Genomic DNA, 24,054 nt, shown 5'->3' with positions numbered 1-24,054 from the left:
TCACTATTCTTTATTTATTTTAAATTGCCTTTCAAATGTCTATTCTTGGTGTTGGCTTTTATCAAATACATTTCCCCAAAAAATGCGACTTATACTCCAGTGTGACCTATACTCCGAAAAATACGGTACCTACCGTATTTTCCGCACTATTAGCCGCACCTAAAAACCACAAATTTACTCAAAAGCTGACAGTGCGGCTTTTAACCCGGTGCGCTTTATATATGGATTAATATTACGATTCATTTTCATAAAGTTTCGGTTTCGCAACTTCGGTAAACAGCCGCCATCTTTTTTCCCGGTAGAACAGGAAGCGCTTCTTCTTCTACGCAAGCAACCGCCAAGGTAAGCACCCGCCCCCATAGAACAGGAAGCGCTTCTTCTTCTACTGTAAGCAACCACCCGCCAGCGTAGAAGAAGAAAAAGCGTGCGGATATTACGTACGTTTCATTTCCTTTGTGTGTTTACATCTGTAAAGACCACAAAATGGCTCCTACTAAACGACAGGGATCCGGTTCATGAAAAGACGCAATCTCTCCATCCGCACACGGACTACTATTTCACAGCAACTGCCTAAAGACTTTCAAGAAAAGCTGGCTACTTTCCGTGCATATTGTAAAAACAAGATAGCTGAAAAAAAGATCCGGCCAGAGAACATTATCAACATGGACGAGGTTCCACTGACTTTTGATATTCCTGTGAACCGCACTGTGGATACAACGGGAGCACGTACGGTGAATATTCGCACCACAGGGAATGAGAAGTCATCCTTCACTGTGGTTCTAGCTTGCCATGCTAATGGCCAGAAACTTCCACCCATGGTGATATTCAAAAGGAAGACCTTGCCAAAAGAGACCTTTCCAGCCGGCGTCATCATAAAAGCTAACTCGAAGGGATGGATGAAGAAAAGATGAGCGAGTGGTTAAGGTAAGTTTAAGTTTACGCGAAGAGGCCGGGTGGCTTTCTTCACGCAGCTCCGTCCATGTTGATATACGACTCCATGCGCGCCCACATCACGCTGGTTTTAATATATTATTAAAGTTTGACTGACCTATTTGACTGTTTTTTTGACATTCCTTTAGCGCAGTTAGATGCGGCTTACAACACGGGGCGGCTTATAGGTGGACAAAGTTTTGAAATATGCCGTTCATTGAAGGCGCGGCTTTTAACCCAGGGCGCCTTATGGTGCGGAAAATACGGTACTTATTTAATGTTATTATAAATGTGCCCGTTACATTCCTTATATACTTACATCATACCACTTCAATCGAGCTTTATAGGCTCCATTGTAAGCAAACTTTTGATCACATTTATTCCATATTTAGAATGCATTAAAAAATATCCATTGTCATGATAGGCAAAATTCCCAAAAAAAGTACAATTTCCCTCTAAGTGCTTTGCGTTCTTTCTTGATTTCATGTGTTTTTACTGTTTTCGTGGACATGCCGGCGGATTAATATAATATAAAATGATTATTAGCATTCAGACAGGTTAAAATGTTGCTAAAACCATCACTTTTCTATCAGTCACAGTGACTTTTCAAAACAAAAATATTACAGCAAAAATCATATGGGTTGATTGACATGTTTATTCTGTAAGCTAACTTCAATAGTTTGAAATTATTTTGACAGTTAATGCCAGTTATCCTGTCAACCTTGTGATCAGCCAGTGCGATTGGAAGTCCATGCTCAATTATTGCCTCCGTAAATAAAACTTCGGCATTTATCACATCCGAAGAATCTGTTTGGGCGACGAAAAACATTGAAAGTTTTCCACTTGTATCGCTTAGCAACGGCATTAGACTTGTGTTTTTTTGTCCCAACGTGGTCTTTTACATCGCTAATTCCTCCGTGTCCGATCGAAAAATCTTGTCTGCACAAGGTGCAATTTGCGTAGTTTTCACCCTTTTTGGAACGGATAATTATTCCCGGATAGGCTTTTGAATATTCTTCACGGAATCACTGCAGTTTTCTTTTCGGTTTAAGACTCGTTTGCGATTTTTCTCCGGCTGATTCCATGATCGTTCGCTCGTTTGGAAACAATGGCAACTGGTGCCTCGTGCTTGGCAGCGGTGCTGTAAATAGCCTCGCGCATGGCATTCGGAATGGCTCGATAGGAAGTTACGGGAAGCAGTGTCGATTGTCATTGTTGTTACGCGATTTCGTGAATAAAACTTTTTTTTAAATGTTTTTTTTTAATTAATGAAAAAACATATTTTTCATCACTGCAACCGTAACCCGGAATAGGTTGATGAAAACCGTACTAATTACGGGAAAACCGGAGTAGTTGGCAGGTATGTATCCTACAAAGCCACCTTTGAAAGGATGAGCATTTTTTTTTCAAATATTTTATTGTCATAGTTGTTTGCTTAATATCTTGTAGACAAGCTCAAGCAGACAGCCAGAACGCCACAAAAAAACAAAAACTGGGTAAAAGTGAGACATGGACACCAATGATAGACATTTTGGTTTCAATTGGTGGAATGCTTTCAAACTTTTTGCAGCGTTTTTATGATATGTCATAATCCAAGCAAAAATGGTGGTCCACATCTGTTCACAGATAACATCTGTCATTTGTTGAGGTCATTAATACAGCAACAACATAAAAAGGAAGAAAAAACAAAAACAAAATGCCGTTGTGAATAGACTAGATTTGGGAGGCGGGGAAAGGTGGAGGGCTGGCTTACCCAGAAATGGCATAGCTGAGCTCTCAATATGAGAAAGCTGACTTGTGTGGACTTCTTGGATTTCTTCTATTTAAAAACGAACTTCTCTGTATCGTAAAAGTTTGTTTTTTCTGAAGCTGGTCTTCAACAGTGTCAGAGGGAGGTGACTTTGCGCCCAGACCACCCCTCCCTCCTTCTGACCTGGACTCTTGTGCAACTGCGTCTTCAGTCCCGTTCAGCAACCAGCTTCAGAACCTTACCGATGGCGATGGTCTTACCTGTGAAGCACACAAACCTTATGACTTTTGGGTCCATGACTGACATTAAAATCATTGACTTAGCTTTAGAATGTACTACAAGTTTGTAGCATTCATTGGCAGTAGAAACATGTTTGGATGACATTTGTGTGAATTAGTTTAACAACCAAGACATTTATTATCGGAGTGTAAATACTTCCAACATTACAAATATTCTTGCTGGGTCCCTAGAGTTGATCAATGTTTGCTTTTGCTTTACAATAATGGATGTCCCGAGACAAAAGATCAGCTCAGTGAGCATCATAAGACCACACTTCTTCTAAAAGAAAAAAAACAATAAAACAGATCATCAAAACCATGGAAGGGTAATATTGATTGTTTGCGACTGGTAGGACTGTGACGATACATACTTAACCTTACGATAGTTATTCTTTTATAATGTGCTGTCATGTTCCTTAGTGAGTCCAGTGTTTACATGTCATCTACTAAAGTGTTTCTTAACCATTGTTGGGCCGTGAGTTCCCCCGAAAAATGTTGGTTTCTCAGCTGCGTTCCGTACGGTACTCAGTTGTAATACACTTTTCCACCACTTGTGGTACTATTGACAATATGAAACAAACAGAAGTAGTCTGGAGCTAAAGTTTTACAGAAGTTTCCTCAGTGCAAAAATATGACTAAAGTGGTGAAGTTGTATTTTCATTTGCCCTTAAATTTTATTGACAATTTAGGCAAGAAACATTTATTACTCATTGTGAGGGGGCGTGGCCTGCGGACCTGCAGCGAGGCGAGGTGTGCCGGGGCCGGCTCCGAGATCGGCGACAGGTGCGTAGATGGCCCACCTGGGCGCGTTTATCTGATCACCTGTCACTTTATAAAAGGGCAGCAGCCAGGAAGGAAGGTTATAATTTGCTTTGTGTATAATTTTAGTTGTTTGCAAATTCACTATGTCGTGGAATTATGTTTTTTTTTTGTCATAAAAAAATACAATCATGTGTGCTTACGGACTGTATCCCTGCAGACTGTATTGATCTACAGGTAAAAGCCAGTAAATTAGAATATTTTGAAAAACTTGATTTATTTCAGTAATTGCATTCAAAAGGTGTAACTTGTACATTATATTTATTCATTGCACACAGACTGATGCATTCAAATGTTTATTTCATTTAATTTTGATGATTTGAAGTGGCAACAAATGAAAATCCAAAATTCCGTGTGTCACAAAATTAGAATATTACTTAAGGCTAATACAAAAAAGGGATTTTTAGAAATGTTGGCCAACTGAAAAGTATGAAAATGAAAAATATGAGCATGTACAATACTCAATACTTGGTTGGAGCTCCTTTTGCCTCAATTACTGCGTTAATGCGGCGTGGCATGGAGTCGATGAGTTTCTGGCACTGCTCAGGTGTTATGAGAGCCCAGGTTGCTCTGATAGTGGCCTTCAACTCTTCTGCGTTTTTGGGTCTGGCATTCTGCATCTTCCTTTTCACAATACCCCACAGATTTTCTATGAGGCTAAGGTCAGGGGAGTTGGCGGGCCAATTTAGAACAGAAATACCATGGTCCGTAAACCAGGCACGGGTAGATTTTGCGCTGTGTGCAGGCGCCAAGTCCTGTTGGAACTTGAAATCTCCATCTCCATAGAGCAGGTCAGCAGCAGGAAGCATGAAGTGCTCTAAAACTTGCTGGTAGACGGCTGCGTTGACCCTGGATCTCAGGAAACAGAGTGGACCGACACCAGCAGATGACATGGCACCCCAAACCATCACTGATGGTGGAAACTTTACACTAGACTTCAGGCAACGTGGATCCTGTGCCTCTCCTGTCTTCCTTCAGACTCTGGGACCTCGATTTCCAAAGGAAATGCAAAATTTGCATGGTTGGGTGATGGTTTGGGGTGCCATGTCATCTGCTGGTGTCGGTCCACTCTGTTTCCTGAGATCCAGGGTCAACGCAGCCGTCTACCAGCAAGTTTTAGAGCACTTCATGCTTCCTGCTGCTGACCTGCTCTATGGAGATGGAGATTTCAAGTTCCAACAGGACTTGGCGCCTGCACACAGCGCAAAATCTACCCGTGCCTGGTTTACGGACCATGGTATTTCTGTTCTAAATTGGCCCGCCAACTCCCCTGACCTTGGCCCCATAGAAAATCTGTGGGGTATTGTGAAAAGGAAGATGCAGAATGCCAGACCCAAAAACGCAGAAGAGTTGAAGGCCACTATCAGAGCAACCTGGGCTCTCATAACACCTGAGCAGTGCCAGAAACTCATCGACTCCATGCCACGCCGCATTAACGCAGTAATTGAGGCAAAAGGAGCTCCAACCAAGTATTGAGTATTGTACATGCTCATATTTTTCATTTTCATACTTTTCAGTTGGCCAACATTTCTAAAAATCCCTTTTTTGTATTAGCCTTAAGTAATATTCTAATTTTGTGACACACGGAATTTTGGATTTTCATTTGTTGCCACTTCAAATCATCAAAATTAAATGAAATAAACATTTGAATGCATCAGTCTGTGTGCAATGAATAAATATAATGTACAAGTTACACCTTTTGAATGCAATTACTGAAATAAATCAAGTTTTTCAAAATATTCTAATTTACTGGCTTTTACCTGTATATTGATATATAATGTAGGAACCAGAATATTAATAACAGAAAGAAACAACCCTTTTGTGTGAATGAGTGTAAATGGGGGAGGGAGGTTTTTTGGGTTGGTGCACTAATTGTAAGTGTATCTTGTGTGTTTTATGTTGATTTAAAAAATAAAAATAAATTATTTTATTTTTTTATGTATTTCTTGTGCGGCCCGGTACCAATCGATCCACAGACTGGTACCGGGCCGTGGCCCGGTGGTTGGCGGCCGCGTCCCGGTGGTTGGCGACCACTGCGTTAGATAACTTCTTATCCAGTTTAAAGGGGAACATTATCACCAGACCTATGTAAGCGTCAATATATACCTTGATGTTGCAGAAAAAAAGACCATATATTTTTTTAACCGATTTCCGAACTCTAAATGGGTGAATTTTGGCGAATTAAAACGCCTTTCTAATATTTGCTCTCGGAGCGATGACGTCACAACGTGGCGTCACAACGGGAAGCAATCCGCCATTTTCTCAAACACCGAGTCAAATCAGCTCTGTTATTTTCCGTTTTTTCGACTGTTTTCCGTACCTTGGAGACATCATGCCTCGTCGGTGTGTTGTCGGAGGGTGTAACAACACGAACAGAGACGGATTCAAGTTGCACCAGTGGCCCAAAGATGTGAAAGTGGCAAGAAATTGGACGTTTGTTCCGCACACTTTACCGACGAAAGCTATGCTACGACAGAGATGGCAAGAATGTGTGGATATCCTGCGACACTCAAAGCAGATGCATTTCCAACGATAAAGTCAAAGAAATCTGCCGCCAGACCCCCATTGAATCTGCCGGAGTGTGTGAGCAATTCAGGGACAAAGGACCTCGGTAGCACGGCAAGCGATGGCGGCAGTTTGTTCCCGCAGACGAGCGAGCTAAACCCCCTGGATGTCTTGGCTCACACCGTCCCGAAGATGATCAAGAGAAGAATATCGACCCTAGCTTCCCTGGCCTGCTGACATCAACTCCAAAACTGGACAGATCAGCTTTCAGGAAAAGAGAGCGGATGAGGGTATGTCTACAGAATATATTAATTGATGAAAATTGGGCTGTCTGCACTCTCAAAGTGCATGTTGTTGCCAAATGTATTTCATATGCTGTAAACCTAGTTCATAGTTGTTAGTTTCCTTTAATGCCAAACAAACACATACCAATCGTTGGTTAGAAGGCGATCGCCGAATTCGTCCTCGCTTTCTCCCGTGTCGCTGGCTGTCGTGTCGTTTTCGTCGGTTTCGCTTGCATACGGTTCAAACCGATATGGCTCAATAGCTTCAGTTTCTTCTTCAATTTCGTTTTCGCTACCTGCCTCCACACTACAACCATCCGTTTCAATACATGCGTAATCTGTTGAATCGCTTAAGCCGCTGAAATCCGAGTCTGAATCCGAGCTAATGTCGCTATAGCTTGCTGTTCTATGCGCCATGTTTGTTTGTGTCGGCATCACTATGTGACGTCACAGGAAAATGGACGGGTGTATATAACGATGGTTAAAATCAGGCACTTTGAAGCTTTTTTTTTTAGGGATATTGCGTGATGGGTAAAATTTTGAAAAAAACTTCGAAAAATAAAATAAGCCACTGGGAACTGATTTTTAATGGTTTTAACCATTCTGAAATTGTGATAATGTTCCCCTTTAAGACTAAACCCTCTGATGCTGTATCGTTCTAGTTTTTTGATGAAAATATTGTGATTAATTGTGTCAAATGCTTTAGTTAGATCCATAAACACTGCTGCCGCACATTTTTTACTATCTATTGCATTGGTAATTTCTTCTGAAGTTGAAACATTAGCTTGTCAATATTAAAATATTATTACTGTACGTATTGAGCAGTAACCTAAAATTCCCATCCTTATTTTAAACTTGTGTTTACTGAGGCAAAGTTTACAGCTTTGTCATGAAAACAGTAGCAAGAGTTAAAAGCAGGGATTTTTTTTGTTGGCACTTTTATGGCCATTAGGATGCTCAAATGTTTCCAATGGCCTCTCCTGTAAAATAACGATGTTATGATGTCAACAGCTTGGCCATTCAACGTATGATTTGTACTTCCTTAGGGAAATTGATTTACAAATGCAAAGCGAAGAGGACTCGTGTGCGGGGAGACATTTTGTTCAACCCCAAGAGGTCACCACTGTAAAAAGAGTCACTACTTTTTGCTAAGAGTGCAATGTGGAGTTACCTTCATCTCGTAAGGTAAACCGTCCCATCTGAGGAAAGTCTTTAAAGGTCTCGAGGCAAATGGTTCCAGCCGTGCGCAGGCGTGCGATGCAGACCTGATCTTGTTTAACAAACCGCGGCCGCGTCGGGCTCTTCTCTCCTGTCTTCTTGTCTACCAGACAAATTAAGGCCTGCAGAGGTGAACAGAATCACAAAACATTGGAATCTATAAACTGCATGAAAAATGTGTACATGCTCAATTTATACCTGGTGCAAGTTTTGTTGCATCACCTCTCTCCTTACCAAACTAGTTGATATTGTCTGACATTGTATTTCATTCAAACAACGCACAAGAATTTGATTAATTCACAAATTCAACCTTTATTCGTTAAGAACCCTTTGAGATCAAGATCTTTGTTAGGTGACCTGGCCAGAAGGTCAACAGAACATGTCACAAAGCAGTTACAAAGTTAATAAGTTAAGATTTTAAGAATTTTCTTTCAACTTCACAATAGTTTACCACTTTGTTTTCGTCTTTCACATAAAATTTCAATAAATTATATACTATGTGGTATGAATACTTTTACAAGCCGCTGTATATATTTAGTTTCGGTCTGCAACATTTTCATTTTCAATCTATGAATGTACAACTGTTTGTTTATTTTGTTGACCATTGACCGAAGAATAATAAACTAAACTAAACTATAATAATATAATATAATATATAATATAATATATGTAAACACACACCGGTGTGATTGATTCAAAAAAATCCTTTAGCCGGTTACTGATGATCCGCCCAAACAATTTAGGTAAAATACACCATTTAGAAATTGGCCTGTAGTTATTTACATTTGTGGGTTCAACCCCTTTTGACAGAGGAAGAACAAAAGCAGATTTCCAGATTTTTGGAATGCTCTTTACTTGTAATACTTTGGTAAAAAATATGTGAGTGAGACTCAGCAACAAAATCAGCAGCCAGTTTTAAGAAAACAATTTTCAATTTGTTCAGGTCCTGTTGCTTTACTTGTGTCCAGGTTCTGAAGTGCACCGTTTACTTCACAGACACTGATACAGATGTGAACTCAAAAGTGCAGGTGATGGGTCTATACAGCCTGCGGTATGAATGTTATACTACCACTAGTCAGACAAACATTTGACAATTGAGAATTCAACGACTCAAACAAGTATCCAGCAGGAATGAAATCATTTGACATGGCTGTCTTATCAGACAAAAGTACCCGATTGTGTAATTAAAGAACTTGTCAAGTCATTTGTTGTCACATGATTTAAAGAAGCTTTATGGTTTGCCAAAACTTTTTGGGATTATGTATATGTTTTTTGCATTAATTCAGGTAAAAATCAGACTTTGCTCTAAGGGAAGTATCTTTATTTCTAACCTGGGAAAAGCTGGTCCAGTCAACCTCGGTCTTTGTTTTTCAAGCCCTGGCCCAAGCATTGTCTTTAAGTATTATTGCAGCAAAATTATTTGCAAACGTGTCTCTCAACCTGTGCGCGTGTAATCCAATTTGCGTGCATGTGTACTAGGGCTGGGCGATATATCGATATATCGCAGGTTTGACTCTGTGCGATATAGAAAATGACTATATCGTGATATTCAAGTATATGTTCTCACATGGCTGCTTTTAGCTGCGGGCATTACACTACAGGCTCTTCTCACTCTTTCTTGTCTCTCCTTCTCACAGAGACGTAAAACAAGCGCACCTTCTTACATACGTCACATACGTATACGCCCTCGAGCAGCCTAAACTGACAGTTGACAGGTAGAAAACAAAAGCTGGTGTTCAGCGTTTTCCTGCTCAAATGAGCAGACTGTTGAAAATAGGCATCGGGGGGATTACTTTTCACAAGTAAGATTTAACATTAACATTATTGGTTGTATTTTGTGAAAATAACATTACCACAGAGTTGAGAAGGAGTAAAGATCTTCAATAGTACCGTATTTTCCGGACTATAAGTCTCAGTTTTTTTTCATAGTTTGGCCGGGGGTGCGACTTATACTCAGAAGCGACTTATGTGTGAAATTATTAACACATTACCGTAAAATATCAAATAATATTATTTAGCTCATTCACGTAAGAGACTAGACGTATAAGATTTCATGGGATTTAGCGATTAGGAGTGACAGATTGTTTGGTAAACGTATAGCATGTTCTATATGTTATAGTTATTTGAATGACTCTTACCATAATATGTTACGTTAACATACCAGTTGGTTATTTATGCCTCATATAACGTACACTTATTCAGCCTGTTGTTCACTATTCTTTATTTATTTTAAATTGCCTTTCAAATGTCTATTCTTGCTGTTGGCTTTTATCAAATACATTTCCACCAAAAATGCGACTTATACTCAAGTGCAACGTATACCGTATTTTCCGCACTATAAGGCGCACCTAAAAACCACAAATTTTCTCAAAAGCTGACAGTGCGCCTTATAACCCGGTGCGCTTTATATATGGATAAATATTAAGATTCATTTTCATAAAGTTTAGGTCTCGCAACTACGGTAAACAGCCGCCATCTTTTTTCCCCGTAGAAGAAGCGCGCGGTGCATGCTGGGATATGTGACGTTTCATTTCCATTTGTGTGTTTATGTAAAGACCCCAAAATGGCTCCTATTAAGTGTGTTGTCTGTCTAATTATAAATAATGCAGACGAGGCGTGTTAACTGAGTTCTCAACGTTTACTCACAGCGTGCTCATAACCACATTCTAACTGCCAGCATACAACGCTTCTCAGGGCTACCGCGCATGCTCGTAACTATCGTTGCATGCTGGGTAGTGTAGTTGTTATATTTGCTAGCTCATAACAGCACATTGAGAGACACGCTTACGCGCTTAATTCAATACTCGCCGTCATTCCGGGTGGATTGACAAAAGACCTCCAGCCGCTAGATATTGGTGTCAACAGGGCATTCGAAGCTAGACTGCTAACTGCGTGGGAACAATGGATGACAGAAGGCGAACACACCTTCACTAAGACGAGGAGGCAGCGCCAGACGACGCCAACATCTGCCAGTGGATCGTAAATTTGCCCAACTTTTCACTTCGGACACCGAAGACGAAGGATTTACGAATGAAGAATAACTTCAGAAAGTGAGCGCTATGTTTATTTTGTGTGTTGTGACATTAACGTTCGAGCAACATTATGTTGCTATTGCTCTGCACTATTTTGAATTTTACTATGTTTGTGATTGCACATTTGCGTACATTTTGGGAGTGAACAGAGTTGTTAGAACGCTGGTTTTTAATATATTATTAAAGTTTGACTGACCTATCTCACTGTTTTTTTGACATTCCCTTTAGCGCAGCGTAGGCGCGGCTTATAGTCCGGGGCGGCTTATTGGTGGACAAAGTTATGAAATATGCCATTCATTGAAGGTGCGGCTAATAATCCGGTGCGCCTTATAGTGCGGAAAATACGGTATATGTTTTTTTTCTTCTTTATTGTGCATTTTCGGCCGGTGCGACTTATACTCCGGAGCGACTTATAGTCCGAAAAATAGGGTATATCGATATATCGCCCAGCCCTATTCTAACGCCATCTCTACATAATTAACTGAAGCAACGACGTTCCACTGAAACGCAGCTTAGTCGTTTATAAAAGCTGGGAGACAACAGTTTTTAATATCACTTTTGCGTTTGATTTTGGAAGCTTACAGGTTTTTTTTATAGCTGTGGTGGTACAATAATCACTCAGGTCATTGACAAAACACCCCAGTATCAGAGTACTTGCGTGGAGCGTTGGTTAAGATCAGATAAAGCAAGGAATATTTAGATGGGTTTTAGCATTGGGTCACATTGAGGAAGTGGTTAATTGAGTTAAATACGGCAACAACAAAAATACTTGTTTTTATGAAAGTGGCGGCCAATCAATTGTTCCCTGCTGAGGTCTTACCGTAATCTGCACTTCTTCGATGCAGGTGTGAATGTGAAGGACAGCATTATAACCAGGACAGATGATAGATTTATGTTCGATGATGACAATCTGGAAGGTGAAGTAGATATGACGTCACAAATCCACTTATTTGTATAACTGAATCTGGTTTGCAGGTCCACACGACGTGTTCACTGACCTGGGCGTCAAAAGTGCGTCCAGAGTGGCAGAGGTTCTCCGCGTTACACAGGATGAACCCAGGAAGGATCTCCTCCTCCTCAATACCCTTCAGCCTTAATTTGAGATTTTCTCCTGGTGCAGCATCATCCGTCTCCACGTCATCTGACAAGAGGCTCAACACCTCCACATTGTGCTGGGGGGAATCATGACAATCATGTTTAGAAAGTAAGGATAACTTATGATACAAAAGGGGCAATTTTCTAATAGTTAAAATAAAAATAAAATGAGTCATCTTTCAAAAGTTTGTGAATTTCGAAAATAAATCAATTTCATAAGGAGGGCTAAATCATTTCGAATGAAAAAAATAGGAGCGATATTTGTGCCAGTCCTTTACTGCCCTCTAAAGGTTTTTAGATTTTACAGCGCTCACGATTAAATTCTTGAGGCATAGCAAAAATTGTCACACTGGGGAAAAGAATGCTTTTTAGTAAACGGCATTTAAGTCAGGGTCTCTGTTTGAGAATCGTAATTAATTAAATTTAGGACCATTTCACCTGTGGGGAGTGCTCAGAGACTATGGGGTATCGGACTGTCTGATTTTGGCGGTCCACTCCCTGTATGATCAGTGTCAGAGCTTGGTCCGCATTGCCGGCAGTAAGTCGGACACGTTTCCAGTGAGGGTTGGACTCCGCCAAGGCTGCCCTTTGTCACCCATTCTGTTCATAACTTTTATGGACAGAATTTCTAGGCGCAGTCAAGGCATTGAGGGGATCCGGTTTGGTGGCTGCAGGATTAGGTCTCTGCTTTTTGCAGATGATGTGGTCCTGTTGGCTTCATCTGGCCAGGATCGTTGGCTTCATCTGGCCAGGATCTTCAGCTCTCGCTGGATCGGTTCGCAGCCGAGTGTGAAGCGACTGGGATGAGAATCAGCACCTCCAAGTCCGAGTCCATGGTTCTCGCCCGGAAAAGGGTGGAGTGCCATCTCCGGGTTGGGGAGGAGATCTTGCCCCAAGTGGAGGAGTTCAAGTACCTCGGAGTCTTGTTCACGAGTGAGGGAAGAGTGGATGGTGAGATCTTCAGTAATGCGGATGCTGTATCGATCCGTTGTGGTGAAGAAGGAGCTGAGCCGGAAGGCAAAGCTCTCAATTTACCGGTCGATCTACGTTCCCATCCTCACCTATGGTCATGAGCTTTGGGTTATGACCGAAAGGACAAGATCACGGGTACAAGCGGCCGAAATGAGTCTCCTCCGCCGGGTGGCGGGGCTCTCCCTTAGAGATAGGGTGAGAAGCTCTGTCATCCGGGGGGAGCTCAAAGTAAAGCCGCTGCTCCTCCACATGGAGAGGAGCCAGATGAGGTGGTTCGGGCATCTGGTCAGGATGCCACCCGATCGCCTCCCTCGGGAGGTGTTTAGGGCACGTCCGACCGGTAGGAGGCCACGGGGAAGACCCAGGACACGTTGGGAAGACTATGTCTCCCGGCTGGCCTGGGTACGCCTCGGGATCCCCCGGGAGGAGCTGGACGAAGTGGCTGGGGAGAGGGAAGTCTGGGCTTCCCTGCTTAGGCTGCTGCCCCCGCGACCCGACCTCGGATAAGCGGAAGAAGATGGATGGATGGATGGACGGACAAAAAAAGACAAAAAAGTACAAATACTGTCTGCACGTAAGGGAAAAATCAGAGGCCCAGAAATTATTTGAAGTATATGAATTCATGCACGGCTCTTTCACATTGGGAAAGAAAATGCTTCAAATAAATAGAAATTCTAAAAGCCGCTCTATTAAAGCATGAAGTGAATTATATTTATATAGCGCTTTTCTCTAGTGCAGTGGTTCTTAACCTTGTTGGAGGTACCGAACCCCACCAGTTTCATATGCGCATTCACCGAACCCGAACCGTAATCATAAAATTATGTTATTATATTAAGAGATACTAATAAAGGTATATTTTACAAACAGAAAGTTACAGGAATGTACACATGACCCCATGTTTACATCTCATTGTGCAACATGTGAATGTTTTTAGTGGGAACTAAATGAGATATCTGCAAGGGGTACACATTATTTCCAAAGTAGGATCCCCCACCCAGACATATAATACTAGTACACAGCTCATGAAAAACAATATGTTATAGTCATTGTAAGTGGGCCTAAACACTTATATTAGAAAATAATCTCATGGAAATGACTGCTGTCATTGGATTATAATAATAAAACATTGAACTTGTTATTTAGTCAGGTTTGGGACAGGTGTGACCACAGTGCATGTGTACGTCTGACGTCGCTCACATGTGCTCCACATGAATGCTCAAGGAGTTTTTGCGGTTGCTCACACATATGGAAAATCAGAGGGAACATTGGGGGTATCTATAATACGCCGACAGGGAGAAGTTTTTGTTTACATGATGAGTCGGGTGTCTTGACCTCCGCGGCGGAGGCTCTGCCGAACCCCTGAGGCCGACTCACTGAACCCCTAGGGTTCAATCAAACCCAGGTTAAGAACCACTGCTCTAGTGTCTCAAAGCGCTTTACATAGTGAAACCCAATATCTAAGTTACATTTTAAACCAGTGTGGGTGGCACTGGGAGCAGGTGGGTAAAGTGTCTTGCCCAAGGACACAACGGCAGTGACTAGGATGGCGAAAGCAGGAATCGAACCTGGAACCCTCAAGTTGCTGGCACGCCCACTCTACCAATCGAGCTATGCCGCCCCAGCAAATATTTGTTTGGCAAAAAAATATTGGCAAACATCAAAACGGCCATTTTTTCTGATTTACTATTGAATTCTAATTAATGCCTTAATGTCCAATGTTCTAAAAAAGATGTATCGTAGAAGGTGCTTTATATCAAGTGTTTTCATGTGACCACAACAACATATCATCTGCGAGAGGGACAGTTACCACCTATGCTAAAGTTACTTTTTGTTTTGGCTGTCCGAATTAAGTAAACATAAAAAACATCTACAGGAACTACTACCGTTTTCCCAAAGTTGTGACAGACTTTTTCTACTAAATAAAAAAAACAGCACTCATGACATGCAAACGGTTATTGGTAGTGTTGGGTAAAACAACTTAAACTTACCCTGTTTGGCATCATAATCAGCTGCTGTGCTTTACTGATGGAGCCTGACTCAAGTTTGCCTAGAATCACAGTGCCCATGTCCTGTAAGAGACAACTTTGTGAGTAATGTCACATTCTGTAAAAAACATACAATTTTTGAGAAAATGCAAGGATTTTAAGTGCGCCCTATAGTCCGAAAAATACGACAGTCTATCCATGTTACGTACGGATTTGAGTAAATACATCACACTATATCATACTTGCCAACCTTGAGACCTCCGAATTCGGGAGATTGGGGGAGGGGGGGGGCGTATATTGTAGCGATAGGGCTGCAAGGGATTATGGGTATTTGTTCTGTTGTGTTTATGTTGTGTTACGGTGCGGATGTTCTCCCGAAATGTGTTTGTCATTCTTGTTTGGTGTGCGTTCACAGTGTGGTGAATATTTGTAACAGTATTAAAGTTATTTATACGGCCACCCTCAGTGTGACCTTACGTGTGTCTGCAGAAACCGCATACAACATGAGACTGGGCTGGCACGCTGTTTGTGTGGTGAAAAAGCGGACGCGACGACAGGTTGTAGAGGAAGCTAAAGGCAGTGCCATCACGGCATGCCCTTATTATTGTTGTCCGGGTGAAAATCGGGAGATTTTCGGGAAGGGCACTGAAATTCGGGAGTCTCCCGGAAAAATCGGAAAGGCTGGCAAGTATGCACTATATACTAAAAGAACACACTTTAAAAAAGTACAGGGGAAAAGTTATCAGGTTGTCCTGTTTGTCATTCATTACTTTTTGTGGGAGCATTTTAGTTTTTACTTACCGTATTATTCGGACCATAGGGCGCAGATTACCTTCCTTGGGTATATTAATATGTTCATGGTGTTAATAAAAGCAAACTTTTCATTTGGCAGCCCCCTTTCGTATCCAAGAAATACATGCTTTCAGGATTTTAAATGCTATTCATATCTAATAAAACTTCATCGGCATACTCTCCAGTATACCATAACACATTTGAACAATAATGCTTAGAGCAACATGTATTCAACCAGCCATTTACAGTAAACAGTCCTGCATGCACTCAGTGTGTAAAAAGTCAACATCTGAAGGTTTGATGTGTGATCTTCCTTTGAGGCGTGCTTTGGCACATGTAGGTATTTAATATACAGTGGGGCAAAGATTGTGCAAGTTCTCCCACTTAAAATGATGACAGAGGTCTGTAATTTTCATCATAGGTACACTTCAACTGTGAGAGACAGAATGTGAAAAAAAATTCAGGAATTCACATTGTAGGAATTTTAAATAATTTATTTGTAAATTATGGTGGAAAACAAGTATTTGGTCACTTCAAACAAGGAAGATCTCTGGCTCTCACAGACCTGTAACTTCTTCTTTAAGAAGCTCTTCTGTCCTCCACTCGTTACCTGTATTAATGGCACCTGTTTGAACTGGTTATCTGTATAAAAGACACCTGTCCACAGCCTCAAACAGTCAGACTCCAAACTCCACTATGGCCAAGACCAAAGAGCTGTCGAAGAACACCAGGAAAAGAATTGTAGACCTGCACCAAACTGTGAAGAGTGAATCTACAATAGGCAAGCAGCTTGGTGTGAAAAAATCAGCTGTGGGAGCAATTGTCAGAAAATGGAAGACATACAAGACCACTGATAATCTCCCTCGATCTGGGGCTCCACGCAAGATCTCATCCCGTGGGGTCAAAATGATCATGAGAACGGTGAGCAAAAATCCCCAAAACACATGGGGGGACCTGGTGAATGACCTGCAGAGAGCTGGGACCAAAGTAACAAAGGTTACCATCAGTAACACACTACGCCGACAGGGAATCAAATCCTGCAGTGCCAGACGTGTCCCCCTGCTTAAGCCAGTGCATGTCCAGGCCCGTCTGAAGTTTGCCAGAGAGCACATGGATGATACAGCAGAGGATTGGGAGAATGTCATGTGGTCAGATGAAACCAAAATAGAACTTTTTGGTATAAACTCAACTCGTCGTGTTTGGAGGAAGAAGAATACTGAGTTGCATCCCAAGAACACCATACCTACTGTGAAGCATGGGGGTGGAAACATCATGCTTTGGGGCTGTTTTTCTGCTAAGGGGACAGGCCGACTGATCCGTGTTAAGGAAAGAATGAATGGGGCCATGTATCGTGAGATTTTGAGCCAAAACCTCCTTCCATCAGTGAGAGCTTTGAAGATGAAACGTGGCTGGGTCTTCCTGCATGACAATGATCCCAAACACCGCCCGGGCAACGAAGGACTGGCTCCGTAAGAAGCATTTGAAAGTCCTGGAGTGGCCTAGCCAGTCTCCAGACCTCAACCCCATAGAAAATCTGTGGAGGGAGTTGAAAGTCCGTGTTGCTCGGCGACAGCCCCAAAACATCACTGCTCTCGAGAAGATCTGCATGGAGGAATGGGCCAAAATACCAGCTACTGTGTGTGCAAGCCTGGTAAAGACCTCTAGTAATCGTTTGACCTCTGTTATTGCCAACAAAGGTTATATTACAAAGTATTGAGTTGAATTTTTGTTATTGACCAAATACTTATTTTCCACCATAATTTACAAATAAATTCTTTAAAAATCCTAAAATGTGAATTCCTGGATTTTTTTTCACATTCTGTCTCTTACAGTTGAAGTGTACCTATGATGAAAATTACAGACCTCTGTCATCATTTTAAGTGGGAGAACTTGCACAATTGGTGGCTGACTAAATACTTTTTTGCCCCACTGTAGGTGTAACTTAAATGAATCTTACCTTGTATTTGTCGACAATTGGCAATCTGATAGGGCCATCGCTCGATCTGTTAAAACCTGGCAAACTGTCCAAGTGTGGAATGAATGGAAGACCTCTGTAAAAAAAAGTATTGAGTAAAAAAAAAAGAAGTGTTAAAGTTAGTATAAACTGTTGCCTGTTTATTTTCCACATACTAAAGAACTTACGTGTACCAGGAGCACATGTTAGTGGGTTCCTTCAGGTTGGCCCCCGTCAACCCGGAACATGGCATGAAATGAATGTCTTTCTTTGGGTTGAAGCCCACCTTCTTCAAAAATGGCACCAATTTCTCCTTACACTCTTCGTACCTAAACATTAAGGTGAAAAAGTAATTCAATTGAAATTCAAAACTACTAAAAACCACATATTGATATTTTATTGAGTTAAAAAGAAAGCCTTTGACTTTTATTTTGTTGTGTCGATTAATAGTTTGAGTGTAATATAAGATTTTATAATTTTTTTAATTAATAATAGTTAGGGACAAGCAGTTGAAAATAGATGGATGGGATGATCCAATTCCAAACACATTCTCATGTGGACAGTTTTGGTAATGTCCCTTCTGCAGAGTATACATAACAGATGGTAGGGACTGAGTGATTCGGTGCTGTCAATTGTATTGATATTTTTAATTGGATTAGTCCTGAGTTCAATCCCGGGCTCGGGATCTTTCTGTGTGGAGTTTGCATGTTCTCCCCGTGACTGCGTGGGTTCCCTCTGGGTACTCCGGCTTCCTCCCACCTCCAAAGACATGCACCTGGGGATAGGCCCCTCCCACCTCCAAAGACATGTACCTGTGGATAGGCCCCTCCCACCTCCAAAGACATGCACCTGGGGATAGGTTGATTAGCAACACTAAATTGGCCCCTAGTGTGTGAATGTGAGTGTGAATGTTGTCTGTCTATCTGCGTTGGCCCGGCTATGAGGTGGCGACTTGTCCAGGGTGTACTCCGCCTTCTAGAGATGCGCGGATAGGCAATTATTTCATCCGCAACCGCATCACAAAAGTCGTCGCCCATCCGCCATCCACCCGAACTAACATTTTATCAAAACTGCACCCGCCCGCACCCACCCGTTGTTATATATCTAATATAGACGATGCAAGGCATTAGTGAGGTTATAAAGCTTTTGCCTGTTAAAGAAAGGAGACTGATCCAATGTAGCAGAGACATTCAATGCGTGCCACGCTGTCACGGCCCAGACGCACACCAGTGCGCAATCATCTGGGAGCCGCGCTGAGCGCACCTCCAAGCGCGCTCGCGTCACTCAAACTGCTGCAGGCAGCTGCGTTCTATCTTGTTTTAACATCCTGTGGCACTCTTCTGGGATCACGGCGGACGAAACTGCTCATGCTCATGGTGTTTGTGGAGTTTCGGGGTTTTGCACAAATGTGATGCACCCTGTTAGATGTCCCGGTTTTGTGACTGTCGTAGACATAAACAGCGTCGCAGCTCTTGCAAATCACGTAGCCAGCATTACTATCATCCTGATTTACAACCTCATAAAAACGAGTCCACGCAGAACTTTTCTGGCCTTTTTATTCCCTGGTCTTTAGTATTCCCTTTTTTAGTTTGTCGCGTACCACGTTTGCTGCCGGCGTTGCCATCTTTTTTTTTTTTTCTTCTTCTGTTGTGGCGTGCTGCAGGTGCCTGCTCGTTTTTCGTATGTGGGTAACAACATTTAGCTATGTATATATATTTCCGAATTGGTTTAACTGCCACCCGCCTGAATCTATTTAAAATCAAATTTTTTTTTATTTCAACCGCCCGACCCGCGGATAAAATCTAATTTTTTTTTATTTCAACCGCCCGACCCGCGGATAATCCGCGGACTCCGCGGTTGTGTCTGCAAACCGCGCATCTCTACCGCCTTCCGCCCGAATGCAGCTGAGATAGGCTCTAGCAGCCCCCGCGACCCCAAAAGGGACAAGCGGTAGAAAATGGATGGATTAATAATAATGAATGAATTTGCATTAATGTTTTAATATGACAGGCCTAAAAATAGTCAACATATTCCTAAGGTATTACTGTTAAAGGGGATGTTTGCAACTTGCTCACGGTTACATTTTTTAGACAATAAAATACAACCTCAATAAATATTACAATAAAACACCCAATATAAACTGCTTCAATGCAAGAGAAACACAAAATATTAGTGCTGTAATTGATTGATCCTTCCACCTACCTCTCCAGGCTCCAGTTGACAGTAGGGTCATCCATTTTATTCACCAGAACAATCAGATGTTTGACTCCCGCTGTTTTGGCCAACATAGCATGCTCCCGCGTCTGTCCACCCTTTTCAAAGCCGGTTTCAAACTCTCCTTTCCTGGCAGAGATCACCTAGAGAATGTGGTATTTTTTTGAGTGACAAAACTAAATGATGTATAATTCCACTCAAAATGTATTCAATCCTCAATGTAGGATACATTTATGTTTAATATGAACAAACGTTCAAGCAGCGAATGATTATACATAAATATTGGCCATTTGTAATTAGAAGTATTGTGCAATCTGAATAATTTTTTGATTTATTATAAACGTGGTAAATAAAAACTATTTACAGTGAGGGTTGCATAACTTTTGGTCTAACTGTATGTTGCGAAAGAGGGAAGATAAGACCTGGGGTATTTTGAAGTACAGTGAGTGGTACCTCAAACTTACCAGCAATTTGAGATACGAGGCGTCTTTAGGCTTTTTGTTCTAAGTTATCAGCAAAATTTGAGTTATGAGACTGGTTTTTGCCCCCACCATGAGTAAGAAGAAAAAAAACAATGGCTGGCAATCCAAATGCCAGAATGAACCCCACAAAATCTGCTCCAAAACGTTTGGTCTTAAAAGCGGAAGACACTCACCTAGCACTAGGAAATTATTCTCTGCATTTGACCCATCACCACCAATCACATAATACATACCTGCCAACTTTTGAAATCAGAAAAACCTAGTAGCCAGGGTCCAAGGGCCGCAGGCCCCGGTAGGTCCAGGACAAAGTCCTGGTGGAGGGTTCAGGGCTTCGCCCCCCGACGCAAAATGATTATTAGCATTCAGACAGGTTAAAATGTTGCTAAAACCATCACTTTTCTATCAGTCACAGTGACTTTTCAAAACAAAAATATTACAGTAAAAATCATATGGGTTGATTGACATGTTTATTCTGTAAGCTAACTTCAATAGTTTGAAATTATTTTGACAGTTAATGCCAGTTATCCTGTCAACCTTTCACAAGACTTCAATTTGTTAATTGAAAGTATAAACACTTTTTACAGTAAACAAATGGTAAAACAGTACTAAAAAATTCCATTAAAAAAAAAATTGGTGTCATTATTAACTTTCTGTCCAAGCTTGTATAATCTACTGCCTTGTTCAATTGTAAAAAATATTCTGTGCCTAAAATTCACATTTCTATCACAATTATCATACTGTAAACATGGTAAGCTAACTTCATTAAAATTAATAGTCCTGTCAATAGCATGGAATTACAATTCAAATGTAGTTTTTTTGTAAGCCTTTCAAAAGAATTCAAAATATGAAAAATTAATGAAAATTAATTTAAGCCATCAGACACTTGAAAAGTGGCACATCACATCTCTAATGTAATCATTTTAAGTTTTCAACAGAAATAGCACTGCAAAAATATTAAGGACATACTTCTGTATTTTGGTAGTTATGCTGTCAACATTTAACAAGATTTCTTCAACTTGGACTTGTTTTAAATGTTTTATGCCACTTCAAGTTGTCAAAGACGTGCTGTGAAATACAGCCGACAAGATTGCGCACCAAACACGAAGCAAGGCCAAAGCGCATGGTGCAGGAGAACAAAGGACTTCTTTCATTTAAGGTTTGTGATAAACCATCAAACTCATTCGTTAAAAGGACTCTATAGTAATATAAAGCGAGTTTTTCTGGACATTATCATGCAAGAAAAGTTTATTTTTGGGACCGCGATCACCGCGTAATGATTTTTAAAGGTTGCATTACAAACATTTAACTGTCCCATGTGATCAGCCAGTGCGATTGGAAGTCCATGCTCAATTATTGCCTCCGTAAATAAAACTTCGGCATTTATCACATCCAAAGAATCTGTTTGGGCGACGAAAAACGTTGAAAGTTTTCCACTTGTATCGCTAGCAACGGCATTAGACTTGTGTTTTTTTGTCCCAACGTGGTCTTTTACATCGCTAATTCCTCCGTGTCCGATCGAAAAATCTTGTCTGCACAAGGTGCAATTCGCGTAGTTTTCACCCTTTTTTTTTTTAATTAATGAAAAAACGTATTTTTTATCACTGCAACCGTAACCCGGAATAGGTTGATGAAAACCGTACGAATTACGGGAAAACCGGAGTAGTTGGCAGGTATGCATAATATCTACGGCTTTTCACACACACACAAGTGAATGCCAAGCATACTTGGTCAACAGCAATACAGGTCACACTGAGGGTGGCCGTATAAACAACTTTAACACTGTTACAAATATGCGCCACTCTGTGAACCCACACCAAACAAGAATGACAAACACATTTCGGGAGAACATCCGCACCGTAACACAACAAACAACACAGAACAAATACCCATAACCCCTTGCAGCACTAACTCTTCCGGGACGCTACAATATACAGGTAAAAGCCAGTAAATTAGAATATTTTGAAAAACTTGATTTATTTCAGTAATTGCATTCAAAAGGTGTAACTTGTACATTATATTTATTCATTGCACACAGACTGATGCATTCAAATGTTTATTTCATTTAATTTTGATGATTTGAAGTGGCAACAAATGAAAATCCAAAATTCCGTGTGTCACAAAATTAGAATATTACTTAAGGCTAATACAAAAAAGGGATTTTTAGAAATGTTGGCCAACTGAAAAGTATGAAAATGAAAAATATGAGCATGTACAATACTCAATACTTGGTTGGAGCTCCTTTTGCCTCAATTACTGCGTTAATGCGGCGTGGCATGGAGTCGATGAGTTTCTGGCACTGCTCAGGTGTTATGAGAGCCCAGGTTGCTCTGATAGTGGCCTTCAACTCTTCGGCGTTTTTGGGTCTGGCATTCTGCATCTTCCTTTTCACAATACCCCACAGATTTTCTATGGGGCTAAGGTCAGGGGAGTTGGCGGGCCAATTTAGAACAGAAATACCATGGTCCGTAAACCAGGCACGGGTAGATTTTGCGCTGTGTGCAGGCGCCAAGTCCTGTTGGAACTTGAAATCTCCATCTCCATAGAGCAGGTCAGCAGCAGGAAGCATGAAGTGCTCTAAAACTTGCTGGTAGACGGCTGCGTTGACCCTGGATCTCAGGAAACAGAGTGGACCGACACCAGCAGATGACATGGCACCCCAAACCATCACCCAACCATGCAAATTTTGCATTTCCTTTGGAAATCGAGGTCCCAGAGTCTGGAGGAAGACCGGAAAGGCACAGGATCCACGTTGCCTGAAGTCTAGTGTAAAGTTTCCACCATCAGTGATGGTTTGGGGTGCCATGTCATCTGCTGGTGTCGGTCCACTCTGTTTCCTTCATTTTCATACTTTTCAGTTGGCCAACATTTCTAAAAATCCCTTTTTTGTATTAGCCTTAAGTAATATTCTAATTTTGTGACACACGGAATTTTGGATTTTCATTTGTTGCCACTTCAAATCATCAAAATTAAATGAAATAAACATTTGAATGCATCAGTCTGTGTGCAATGAATAAATATAATGTACAAGTTACACCTTTTGAATGCAATTACTGAAATAAATCAAGTTTTTCAAAATATTCTAATTTACTGGCTTTTACCTGTACACCCCCCGCTACTTTCTACACCAGTGGTTCTCAAATGGGGGTACACGTACCCCTGGGGGTACTTGAAGGTATGCCAAGGGGTACGTGAGATTTTTTTTAAATATTCTAAAAATAGCAACATTTCAAAAATCCTTTATAAATATATTTATTGAATAATACTTCAACAAAATATGAATATAAGTTCATAAACTCAGTGAAGCACAAGCTCAGGTTTCTCAAATGTCTGTCAAAAAGAAGTGTGAAAAGAAATGCAACAATGCAATATTCAGTGTTGACAGCTAGATTTTTTGTGGACATGTTCCATAAATATTGATGTCAAAGATTTCTTTTTTTGTGAAGAAATGTTGAGAATTAAGTTCATGAATCCAGATGGATCTCTATTACAATCCCCAAAGAGGGCACTTTAAGTTGATGATTAAAGTTAAAGTTAAAGTTAAAGTACCAATGATTGTCACACACACACACTAGGTGTGGCGAGATTATTCTCTGCATTTGACCCATCACCCTTGATCACCCCCTGGGAGGTGAGGGGAGCAGTGGGCAGCAGCGGTGGCCGCGCCCGGGAATCATTTTGGTGATTTAACCCCCAATTCCAACCCTTGATGCTGAGTGCCAAGCAGGGAGGTAATGGGTCCCATTT

At 41.2% G+C, this 24,054-nt stretch overlaps 1 protein-coding gene across 2 annotated transcripts in view; it reads right to left on the bottom strand.

The window, feature by feature from the left end:
* Positions 1 to 2,511: 2,511 nt before the first annotated feature.
* LOC133615315 (eukaryotic peptide chain release factor GTP-binding subunit ERF3A) overlaps positions 2,512 to 24,054 on the bottom strand; it is a 42,604-nt gene continuing 21,061 nt past the window's right edge. For both annotated transcript variants that reach the window (XM_061973829.1, XM_061973828.1), the window contains 8 exons: positions 19,817 to 19,971; positions 17,803 to 17,943; positions 17,618 to 17,711; positions 14,872 to 14,952; positions 11,815 to 11,988; positions 11,637 to 11,726; positions 7,738 to 7,906; positions 2,512 to 2,940 (listed from right to left, as the gene is read on the bottom strand). In XM_061973829.1, coding sequence (XP_061829813.1) covers positions 2,888 to 2,940; positions 7,738 to 7,906; positions 11,637 to 11,726; positions 11,815 to 11,988; positions 14,872 to 14,952; positions 17,618 to 17,711; positions 17,803 to 17,943; positions 19,817 to 19,971 — 957 coding nt within the window. In that variant the 3' untranslated portion in view covers positions 2,512 to 2,887. The remainder of the gene's footprint in view (positions 2,941 to 7,737; positions 7,907 to 11,636; positions 11,727 to 11,814; positions 11,989 to 14,871; positions 14,953 to 17,617; positions 17,712 to 17,802; positions 17,944 to 19,816; positions 19,972 to 24,054) is intronic.

The sequence above is a fragment of the Nerophis lumbriciformis genome, linkage group LG22, assembly GCF_033978685.3.
Source record: "Nerophis lumbriciformis linkage group LG22, RoL_Nlum_v2.1, whole genome shotgun sequence".
Lineage (NCBI taxonomy): Eukaryota > Metazoa > Chordata > Actinopteri > Syngnathiformes > Syngnathidae > Nerophis > Nerophis lumbriciformis.
This window is presented reverse-complemented; position numbering and strand designations above follow the sequence as displayed.